Here is a 12,486-nt window from a genome sequence, read left to right on the forward strand (position 1 = left end):
ATTTTCAACCACTTGTGGATAAATCAAAGCTGGACATGTGTAGATGGGCCTCTCTGCCTTTATCCCTTGTAGGCCGCATTAATTTGGTCAAAATGGTTATTTTGCCTAAATTTCTTTACCTCTTTCAACACTTACCGATTTGCATGACTAAATCTTTCTTCAATGGCTTTGATGGTCTTTTGCGCTCATTTCTGTGGGGAAATAAACCTGCTCGGCTTAAGAAGTCAATCCTACAGCTCCCTAAAGCTAAGGGAGGCCTAGCACTCCCCAATTTCCAGCAATATTATTGGGCCTGCAACATTCATAAGCTTCTCTTTTGGAATAGGGATAGCTACTCTGACAACTGTCCACCCTGGGTGCATACAGAAACTTCTTCGACGAAAAGTGCTCTCTATTCTATTGTGTGTTCTCAACTTCCCTTAGTTTTAAGCAAAGTCTCAAATAATCCAGTAGTCACTAATACCCTCAAAATCTGGGTGCAATTTAGGAAACATTATGGCTTACATAGAGGTTCTATTCACATGCCTATCTTTGACAATTATTTTTTTCCCCCATCCAGTTCAGACCCTGCATTTCGTGTTTGGTCATCTAATGGCCTTCTCAGGATTAGTGACCTCTATGAAGAGGGAGTCTTTGCCTCTTTCTCCTTTTTATCTAAAAAGTATAATTTACCCAGTCATCACTTATTTCGATTTTTCCAAATCAGACACTTTATACAGAAGCAGTTCCCTCACTTTCCTAATCGTCCCCCTGAAACGCACATTGATAATTTCCTTGATTTGAATATCAACCATAAGCATTTAATCTCAGTCATTTATAATTTAATAAATTCAATTAATGTGAACCCCACTGACGCTCTTAAAGATACTTGGGAGCATGATCTAGGAGTTACTATTACAGAGGATCTATGGCGTAACATCTTGACCCAGGTACACTCCTCTTCCTTATGTGCTAGGCATGGTTTGATGCAGTGTAAAATACTATTCAGAGCCCACTTAACCAATGCCCAGTTGGCTAAATTTTACCCAGACAGAAGCGCTGCCTGTAACCGCTGCAAACATTCACCCGCTGATCACCTGCATATGTTTTGGACATGTCCACAGCTGGCAACTTTCTGGTCAGGTGTATTTGATACATTTAATAAAGTTCTCAACACTAATATAGACCCTGATCCCTTCTTAGCCCTCTTTGGAGTATCCCTTAGACCTGATCTGACAGCCCGAGATTGTAAGGTTGTTGCTTTCGCTACAATCTTGGCCAGACGAGCTATCCTTCTTATGTGGAAGCATACCTCGCCCCCGACACATAACAGGTGGATACAGGACATTTTTTACTGTATCAGACTTGAAAAGTTAAGATGCTCACTCTCTGGTTCACTCAAATCCTTTTATAAGACTTGGGATCCCTTTTTGGACTATATTAAAGGACTACCTTGTGCACCTGTAACTGGCAACATGTAATGTTTGTCATCTGTTACAAGGGATTTTTTTTTATACAGTATATTGGTTAATTATATCTATTTTATTGCATTTGTTATTGTTTCATTATTTAATTTACTGTGTTTCTGTCTATCTGAGTTAATATGAATGGGGGGATTGTGGAAGGGATTAATAATGGACAATATCCTACTGTTCACTTTGTTATCATTATTTCAATCTGTATTGTCACACAAAATACCAATAAAAAGATTTGAAGTAAATTACTTGTATTTTAAAATACTGTGGGCCCTATTTTAACGATCTAAGCGCATGGTCTAAAGCGCACGGCGCCACTTTTGCTACTTTAAGGATGGGAAAAATTGTTGGCGCGCCCTGCGCATGGTCTGAAATGGTTGTCCCTATTCTCTTAATGAGTAATGTTTGTTTTGGGAGTAACGTGCCATAAACCAATCAGAGTCTCATCTCCCATTCCCTTTAAAAGCCAGTTGCGCTCGCGCCATGGCGGATTCGCTGTTTACATGGCGGAATTTACAAGCGGAAAAACTGAACGCTTCTCTAGCGAGGGAACGGATCTGCTTGTGCGTGTAATTCTGATACATACAATGACTATCCATTATGACATGTAGGCATTTTTATATTTATGTACACAATAATAATCTTTTACATTTTAATCCTTTAATTTTTCATTTTTAAAAATGTTTGTGTGCTGCTGCGCATCCCTGTGTGTGTAAAAAGCAAAGTGTATGCGCGTTGTGCACCCGCCTATATGTGCATATTACTAACGCGCTCTTTAAATAACAAAATAAATAAATAAATAAATAAATATTGCGCACACCTCGTTTTCAGACCAGCACGCCAATATGCGCACAAATGGGCGAAAATGCATTTGCTATTTAAACAATGTGGCGCAGGACGTGAAAATGACAACTGCGTCGGCCTGAAACTAGCAAAAAACACTTGCGTCGCGCCTGGCGCTGCATTGCACCAAGTGTATGATAGGGCCCTGTATATTACGGTAGAAAATTGTTATTTTAAATTGTAATAACTTTTATGATATTACCGTTTTTACTGCATTTTTGATCAAATAGCGTGAACAAGTTATTTTAAAAAACATTATAAAATCATACAAACCCCAAGCTTCTAAATACTAGCATATGTAAACCAAATCAATATATAATCTTCATAAGGATATGAAAAAATAAATGAATATAGATCTGCATTTCTGGTAACATGGTTTACTCTATCTTCCACTAGAAAGGCTTGAGTAAATGTACCACTCATCAGGGTTAAAAGCTTCACATTTCCCTTGTTTTTCCATTTTCCTCCCCAAAAATTTTAATTCAGATAGAGAACAATGCAGCAACAACAGCAACAACAAAAATCTCTTTCCTGGTGCTTTTTCTCCCATTGCCTCAGTTCAAAGCAATTATTCCCACATCTAGAGTCTTCAATCAGCATGCCATCCATCAGAATCCTGATTAGCCAGGAGATCTCTGTAGGACAGGCCTCTGCGGTTAAAGTTTTACCTGAACCCCCTGCCTCTGAGTAAATTGATATTTAACTAAGAAGGATGAGCGCACGAGCAGTAATTAGCACGCTGTGAGGACCGACAGTCTAATGATCAAATGTGTGTTCGACTCTGACTGGAGGGTTTTGGCTGACCTCAGTGCTCATACAGTAATGATGTCACCCCATATGTCTCTGTCACGTGGTTTTTGTCTGCTCCGGTGGCATTTGGAGAATGGCAGGTCTCTTTGGTGACCTCACCAATGGTATGATGAGGAGAACATGGCCTTTGACATCCCCTGAGGAACAACAGCAATGATGTCAGACTTTTACTGTCTGTTTGAAGCATCTGTCCCCTCTGCTTTTCCTCTCTCTGTTCCCATCGCTTCTTTTTCTTTCTGTCACCTTATTTCTAATAGAAGATAATGGAAGCAGTTGTAACAGGTGGCAAGTTTTGCTGCTTTTGAATTTAAATGTTTATCACTAGGTTGTCAGGTACAATTTAACATAAATTATCAAAGAAATTACTTTATTTTATGGCTGAGAGGTCGGAAACAACTGTAAAACTAGTTAAAATGTAGGTCAAATTTAGACTTTTGGTTTAAATAGAAATTATTAAATATACATTATTCCTGGGTGCTTATAGAATTACCACTATACTAAGGCAAACAGTATTCATATAGTGTTAAAACACTGGAATTATTACTTTGGGATGTGTTCTTTTTTGAGACACATTTTTGAGATGTGTGTATTTTTTTAACTTTATAGGACTTGTTTAGGTATGGTTACTCAAAAATGTCAATAATTTTATTTCAGTCCTGTGAACTTGTATCCTTTTGGACACAAAATGAGAATTTTGAAGCAACTCTTTTCCATACAAAGGTATTGATGATGTCTGTCAAACTGCAAAACTGTCAAACTGTCAAATATTATATATATATTATGAACACTACAATTTGAAAGTTTGGGTTCAGGAAGATTTTTTAAAATGTTTTTGAAAGATGTCTTTTATGCTTACCAAAGCCACATTTTTCAAAAATACAGTAAAACACTGATATTGCAAAAAGATTCAAAGAACACAATTTATTTGAAAACAGAAATATTTTAAACATTATAAATGTCTTTACTGTCACATCTTATCTTATCTTATCTTATCTTATTGTATTTTCAATCTTGGTATTGGTATGTAAGAAATCTTTTATGCTTACCAAGGCTGATTTTTTTTTTTTTTTTTTACAAAAATACAGTAAAACACTAATATTGTGGAAATATTAAAAATATATATATTTTATTTGAAACAGAAATATTTTAGAACATTATGAATGTCATTTTTGATCAATTTAATGCATCCTTACTGATTTTTCAAATAAATCTTACTGCCCCCAAACTTTTAAATGTTCTGTTCTGTTCTGTTCTGTTCTGTTCTGTTCTGTTCTGTTCTATTCTATTCTACTCTGTTCTATTCTATTCACTGTTCCAAAAGAGATGAATTTGCAGCAACCTTGAGAATGAATCCCAATTTCATATTTTTAGCAGGTGATATTTAAAGCTGCGCAGTCCAAATTTTTGTCTTTTTTTTTCCTTTCTCTTTCTTTCCAGCTCATTTCTTTTGACAGTGCTTTTCTACAATGATTAAAGATGATTATCCAATTGTGTCACTGAATCCACATGTACAGTATTTCTGTGGTAAAGTGAGATGAATAGAGGCTCATCACTGTGACTGATTTGGGCTTAAGTAGACAATATTAATATAATTCACTTCAAATCCTGTGTGTCATTTTTTTTCTTTTCCTGTAGGTGTATGGGGTGGATGTGTGGCCAATGATTGTGGTTCAGTCGGGCTCCAGAGTCGCTCGGTGTGGTGTGTCCATTCTGAAGGCTGGAGCACACATCAATCCAACTGCTTTCCATCTGATCGCCCACCGCACCAGAGAGCGTGTGTGAAGATGTGTGAGTGGCAAAAGGATCTGTTTGAGTGGCGCTTGTCTCCTTGGGGTCCCTGCACCCCGAGTCCTCTCCACCCAGCCAATCGATGTGTGACCGCTCAGCGTGGAGTACAAAACCGAGGTGTGGTGTGTGTGAAGCGTACTAACGGCACCACTGTGAGCCAGCATGTGTGTGAAGCGTTTTCTGCAGTGCCAGAACGAGAACAGGCGTGTTTGTTACCCTGCCCAATCGACTGCGTCGTCTCCGCCTTCACCCACTGGTCCACCTGCAGCCGCACCTGCGGGTCGGCCCTCCAACAGCACACCAGACACGTGCTGGCAGCGCCCCTGTATGGAGGAGCAGACTGTCCCAGCCTGACCCAGACACGTCCCTGTAACCATGACAACGCCCACCCTGCTCTCTGTCCCTCTGACCAACAGGAATACAGTTACAGTTTGTGGGTGGGGCCCTGGAGCCCTTGCAGACTTAAAGGGACAGCGCCTGTTGGAAAGACAACGGTGGACTTTGGTTTTGAACTTGATGGGAAAAAAACAGTCAAAGCTTCATACACCATCAAACGTCACACTGAGAATAATTATCACCAAAACCATTATGATGAAAGAGGCCACAAAGTATCCTGGGAAATAACCATTGGCTATCAGACACGGCAACTGCGCTGTACAAGGAGTGATGGGAAGAATGCCATGCTAAGGTGGGCATCCATTCTATGGATGTACAAATGAATGGGTGAATGAATAAGTTTATGAATGAATTAATTTATTTATTTATTTATTCATCCACCCATCTACAGTACCATTCAATCAAATCAGTCTGTCTTTCCTTTATCCCTTCCTGTCTTGGCTTTTACTATTTTGAACGATGACTGAAACCTTTTATAATGGGCACTTCTCGTGTTTATTGCCATCTTATGATAAATCGCTTGTTGTATTTCTCAACTGTAAATCGCTTTGGATAAAAGTGTTTGCAAAATGAATAAATGTAAATGTAAAATCCATCCACACATCCATCAGTCCACCGATTGATCAGTCAGTGCACCAATTAATTTTATATTTATTGATTTATTTTATTTGTTATATTTTGAGTTTCATTTTATTTGTTATATTTTATTTAGATTTTGTCATTTTTATATTGTCTTATTTTTATTTAATTTTTAATTACATTTTATTCAATATTTTATTTTGTTTTTGTTTTATTTTATATATGAGTTTTATTTTATATATTTTATTTAGATTTTGTTATACATTATTTTGTTTAAGTTGTATTTTAGTTTAGTTTTTATACTTTTCATATTTTTATTTATTTTTATTTTATTTGTTATACTTTATTAGTTACATTTTATTGTCTTATTTTCTATTTTAATGTATTTTATTTTTATTGTATTTATTTTGTCATATTTTTATTTCACTTTCTTATTTACTATTTTAGTTTAGTTTTAGCTCAGTTTTGTTTAGTTTTTGTACTCTTCATATTTTTATTTTTATGTTATTTGCTTTCTATATTTTATTTTGATTTTTTATACATTATTTTGTTTATGTTGTAGTTTAGTTTAGTTTAGCAAATATTGATTTCAGTTTAAATAGTTTTATTATGTAAGAATAAATTACATTGTGAAGTGATACAATAGATATTAAACTAGAACAACTATGAAATTGTTCAATTATATACAGTTTAGCATTTTACAAAAATGCTTGTCCACAGAATGGTGCAATTAGTCAGAATGAAGAGAGAGTTGTGTAATGAAAGCTTTTAAAGAACTATTGAAGATGTTGTCAGAATTGACTGCGGTCAAATATATAGCTGCAATGAGTACTCATTACTGATCTGACCATGAATAAATGATACAGGCCTATTGGCAGACAGTTATGTAACAATGTTATGCAATAAATTTACTTGTTTTATTAAATGCCTCTCCACAGTGAGGATATTAGAGTCTTCTAAATTAAGCACTGCTATCCTCGTGGTGCAGATGGATTACCATTCTACCATATGATGCTGTTTGCACCAGAGAACATGCTGTTATTTATGTATGCATTACTGGTTACACTGTCAAATAACAGAATCTGAATTTTTACCTTCTGTTGTGGGCGATACTGAAAAGAGAGAAGACTTTTCACCTTTTCTTTTTTCAGCTGAGGGAAGATCCCAAACCTGCTGCTTTTTATTAATTTGTCATTAGATTTTAATGGAAATAGTACTTGTTACTCCTAGAGAACTACAATAATAAGCTCCAGAGAGAGTGTGGGACTGCCGTGTGTTGTAGTGAATATGAAAAATGAAGAAACAGTTCTGAAAATATCCACATGCTATCAAACACGCTAAAGAACAGCAAAAATCTAGTGAGACAAATAAGTTATGCTTTTGATTTGCTGCAAATATTTTCAAATTCTGTGTATTTATATTTGATATAATCCTAGTTCTTAGCATCCATCAAGAGCCATTTGGATCTATAGACAAAATGTATATAGATCCAGATGGGAAATGGGAATCAGAAAAGAAAAGTTTGAACTTACTTTGTGGAGATGTGGAAAAGTCGATTTTTGTTAATAATAAAATAAATCAATCAATCAAAATCAGCACTTAGGATAAGCGTATTAAGGTTTAAAAATGTGCATATAAATCTGAATTTAAAAATCCCTCCTGAGTTTGATGATTTATGTGTTTTAATTCTCATTACCAAGTCAAATTTCGATAACATTTACGCATCAAACTCATTATCCCAATGAAACACGGTAATATAATTTAATGTAATTCTTTGGTTGGTACTTTATAACTAATACCTTTTTAATAGTATACTGAAGATTATCACTTTTTTTATTGTATTTCATTTTTTAAATGTTCATCTTTGTTTGTGGTCCCCTATTTAACTAATCCATTCATTTTTATTCAATGTCAGTTCAACTGGAAAGCACATTTGCAATCAGTTCTTTGCACACAATGTTCTGTTGTCCATGCTATGCAGCAAACATCAATAGTGTCACCAAAAATAAGATGCTAATGCCAGTCTTTATTTAAACCGCTCATTTACGCACTGCATAATAAATTAACATCATTTTATGTCTTCAGATTACAAAATTTCCCTTGTGGTTTGCAAACTTTTTCACATTCGTATTAAGCCAGAATAAACTTTGGAATAAATTGAACACCCACGGACCATCCCATCACTCTCTCTCGCTCTCTCTCGCAGGATTTCATAGTTTGCTTTAGCTTGTTTTGTATGCCAATATATTCACCGAGAATCAGCATCAACACTAAAGCCTTGGAGAGTTTGAGAGACAGCTTGAAAAATTTTCTGTTTATGTTGCTACCTTTTTTTGTCATGCTAGCCAGAGGCTAAATGCATGCCAGCAGCTTCAGATAAAGCAATACATAAACATGAAATCCTTTGAATGTAACTAAACAGTAACTGTTTGTGCAATTTTTAGAATTGCAATCTGTTGATTTTTTTATGTATACAGGTGTGTGCGTGTGTGTGTGTGTGTGTGTGTGGGTAGCAGAGGGCCACAAAATATCAATCATCCTTTTTACAGCAGCAGTTCTTCATTTTACAATGTCATAAAAATGTGGTAAAAAGATGACACTGTAAATTTCCTTCTCATCTCCAGCCTTTGCGACCATGACAACAGCCCCGTGAACTTTCGTTCATGTGTGATGCCCAGAGACTGTAGAGTGTCCGATTGGTCGCAGTGGAGTCTGTGTTCAAAGATGTGTCGGACATCTGATCAATCACCTGGCTTCAGATTCAGGAGTCGCAGGCTAAAGAGAGCAGCCATTGGTGGAGGAGAGCCATGCCCCGCCCTGGAGGAAAAAGCAAACTGTAATGTTTTGGAAGACACACTGCCACTGTGCCCAAGGTGAAGAGACTGCATTGCCAGAATTGTGCATCCAAATCTTTTTAAATGTTTTAATCTGTTCTAAATGCATTAGGTCTTAAAGGGGACATCGGATGCCCATTTTCCAAAAGTTAGCATGATTCTTTAGGGTCTCCATAAAATGTCTGCAACATACTTTGGTTAAAATTCCTCAGTGGTCATGTAAAACAACACCTTTTTGACCTTGTCAAAAAACAGCCCTGTTCACAGCGAACCGTTTTGGTGCATGTCTCTTTAAATGATAATGAGCTACTGCTTCCGTTTTTGTGTATTCAGTGACGCATTACCTTCAAAAATAAAACTAATCCACTGCGTCCTCAGTGGCTCTGATGTCGGGAGAAACTTAAGAATCTTATGTTCACTTTTACATCCAACTACAAAACACCTGCATTGCTTGCGAAACATTTGTCGCTACAGCTGTTCAAGCACGGAGAAAATGGCGGACAGTGTACACCTGGCTGAGGGCAGAAATATGCTAATATGGGACAGTCCGTCAGCTGTCATGGGTGGGGCCCGAGCAATATGACATCATACTGCTCAGAAAATCAAAACGGCTTGATAATTGAGACTGTTTAGCTTTTTTGGGGATTAAAATTAAAAGGAATGAATGGATTTTTATCATTGTAGGGTAATTGTGTCCACACACTGCTAAGACACATTTATATGCAAACACCATGTAAAAGTGAATTTTGCATCCGATGTCCCCTTTAAACTCAACATAAACCTAAAATTCCCCATTAATGCATGTTATTGATCTTATTGTGAATGATTCCTCCATGCATATGTTTCATTTCTTTAAAACTTTATATTGACCATATAACTTAACCATATGACCATATAATCAGATGTCACCCTACATTTTTTTTTTTTCGATAATCTGTTTAACTTTGACGTACGTCACAATACAGACTCAACAGATATGACTCTTTAATTTGACTTGAAATTAATGTATTTTATTTGGCTGGAAATACAGGTATGAGTGGAGGGTGACCAATTGGAAAGCATGCCAGGTGACCTCACTTTTGAGTCAGCAGGACCATCACCATAGCAATACCAGCATCCTGTGTGGAGGTGGGATCCGGACCCGAGAGGCATATTGTGTCAGGATCCATGACAGCACAGTACTGTCCCATAGTAAGAACACTGTTTTTGTAAGTTAACTGTGGATTATTAACTTAGAAGTATGATTGATTTTTTTTTTTTCAGATAACTTTTTGTATGACAGTATCACAGTATTATTTGAAATCATTGTATGTGAGAATGATAATCATTCTGTACTTGGTGAATATCAAAATACCATGGTATTACCCAGGGGTGGGCGTGGCAACACCTCTATCAGCTAATTAATCTTTTTTTTTTTTTTTTTATTCAGCAAGGACACATTAAATTGATAAAAATTGGCAGTAAATATATTTTAAATAAATGTTTTATTTTTTATTTTTTATTAATCACAGAATCCTGAAAAACATGACACTTTCCACAAAAATATTAAGCAGCACAACTGTTTTCAACATAGATAATAAGAAATGTTTTTTGAGGAGCAAATGAGAATATTAGAATGGTTTCTGAAGGATCATGTGACACTGAAGACTGGAGTAATGACGCTGAAAACTCAGCTTTGCCATCACAATAATAAATTACATTTTAAAATATATTAACTTAGAACACATTTATTATATATATATATATATATATACATATATATATATATATATATATATCAAAACATCTCAGACATTACACTGTTAGTCTCGCATGCACTTCATATGAAGAGCGTAAAATTGCTGCCTATGAAGCGCGATCCAAGTCATTTATGAGATTCCATTTCAGTGAGGATGATGCCTTGGAAGACTTTTTGGTTTTGGATCAGAGCACTAATAATGTGTCCATCTCACAGTACAATAAGCAAATGTGATTAACGCAAATGAGAGTCAATTTTTTAAACATTAATGTTTAAACGGAAAAAAATACTTTCTAGATTGCTTTCATTTTATTTAATCTTTCATAGGCTGTTGAGACTCAGGGCAGAACGCTAAGGGGGAGATTTAGTTTCCTCTGCGTTCCTGTTTTTTTATTTAAATGGTAATCTGTGGCCACACAGTGAGAAGGACGGATTTGAATTGCATTTATTTTTGTGCAAGCTTCTGTTAGATCTTTAAAAATGCATTTCATACAGTTTTACAAAATATCTCCAACTGACTTTTTGTGATAAATCTGAAACTGTCTCTCTCTATCTGACTTTTTTCATTATTAGTCAGTCGGCCTGTTGGCAGGAACGTGTGCACCGGGCCTTTACCGCCATTGGCTGAGTCTTGCTTCATTCCCTGTCAGAAACATTGTCCCCTCACGCCTTGGTCACCCTGGGGACCCTGTCTCCATGACAACTGTTTGGAACCTCAGGGGAGAAGAGGTGAGAGACGAAAGCATCCCTTAGACACACATCCAAGTCTAAATCACACACACTTAGATTCACACCCCGTCCTTGGTTTCTCCTCTCAGTAATGTAAATAATGAGAGAAAATCGAGGTGAGCATATTTCTGACCCTAAGCTGAGGTGCCGCCCACTCAGTGAGGTGACAGTGACGGGACAGCTGTATTCCTCTATTTAGACTCACTCTAAATCCATTTTCTTTATATTCCATTTTCTATTTCTTCTCTCCTCTTCCTTAATGTGCACATATGTTAGGCCAAGATATCTGACTGCTGCACTGCTTATTTTGCCAGAGTGTGGGAACAGTGTCTGCTAAAATGTTGGCAATGAGCATGTTTCTGTTCGTCATCGCTGACTCTTTTCCTTTGTTTTGTTTTGTTTTTTTGCATGTGTACACCTTCATTTTCAGGTTTCAGGATGAGAACTCGTTCTGTAATTATGGAGTCTTGGGTGGAGTCTGACAGTTGCCCTCACATCAGCGAAGCGATGATCTGCGATGACCCTGTCTGCTTCATGTGGAGAGTGACATCACAGGGGCCCTGTGTTCCTCAAAATGGATCGTGTGGCCCAGGATTCCAAGAACAGACTCTAGAGTGTTTTTCCGCCACAGGTATGCAGCTCACTTTTTCTTTTTTCTTCCCTTTTACTGCAATAGTTGATCTAAAACTGAAAATTCTGTCATCATTTTCTTACCCTCACCTGTATGATTTACTTTAAATAAATGAATAGATCAATAAATGTAAAAAAAAAAAGAATAAAGACATCAATTCTGGTGCATCGAGTCTTGAGATACCATATTTGAATGTATGCAAATGCAAATGAGAAGGTTTTCAGGAATTAGCAAACAATTGTATGGCTTCAGAAGAATATAGCAAGGCAAATGTGCTACTTTTATGCTTTATGGACTATACTTTTATAGTGTTTGTTGTCATTTTTGGAGTCTGACACCCCCCACACCTGCACACTACTACCGTTTAAATGTTTGGCGGCAGTAAGATTTTTTTTACTTTTACTTAGCAAGGATTCATAAAATTGTTCAAAGGTGACAGTAAAAACATTTCTAATGTTACAAAATATTTGTTTTTCAAATAAATGTTCTTTTGAACTTTCTATTTATTAAAGAATCCTGAAAAATAATAAGAAAATAATAAGAAATGTTTCTTCAGCAGCAAATCAGCATATTAGAATGATTTCTGAAGGATTATGTGACACTGAAGCCTGGAGTAATTATGCTGAAAATTCAGCTTTGCATCACAGGAATAAATTACATTTTAAAATATATTCAAATAGAAAA

At 36.2% G+C, this 12,486-nt stretch overlaps 1 protein-coding gene across 1 annotated transcript in view; it reads left to right on the forward strand.

Annotated features, from left to right (window-relative positions):
- The window catches only part of LOC107685951 (thrombospondin type-1 domain-containing protein 7B-like), a 58,908-nt gene that overhangs the window by 17,269 nt on the left and 29,153 nt on the right, over positions 1 to 12,486 (forward strand). The window contains exons 2-5 of the mRNA XM_016482713.1: positions 4,743 to 5,583; positions 8,495 to 8,743; positions 9,735 to 9,912; positions 11,609 to 11,619. Coding sequence (XP_016338199.1) covers positions 4,743 to 5,583; positions 8,495 to 8,743; positions 9,735 to 9,912; positions 11,609 to 11,619 — 1,279 coding nt within the window. The remainder of the gene's footprint in view (positions 1 to 4,742; positions 5,584 to 8,494; positions 8,744 to 9,734; positions 9,913 to 11,608; positions 11,620 to 12,486) is intronic.

This window comes from Sinocyclocheilus anshuiensis, unplaced genomic scaffold (assembly GCF_001515605.1).
Source record: "Sinocyclocheilus anshuiensis isolate Anshui unplaced genomic scaffold, SAMN03320099.WGS_v1.1 scaffold465, whole genome shotgun sequence".
Lineage (NCBI taxonomy): Eukaryota > Metazoa > Chordata > Actinopteri > Cypriniformes > Cyprinidae > Sinocyclocheilus > Sinocyclocheilus anshuiensis.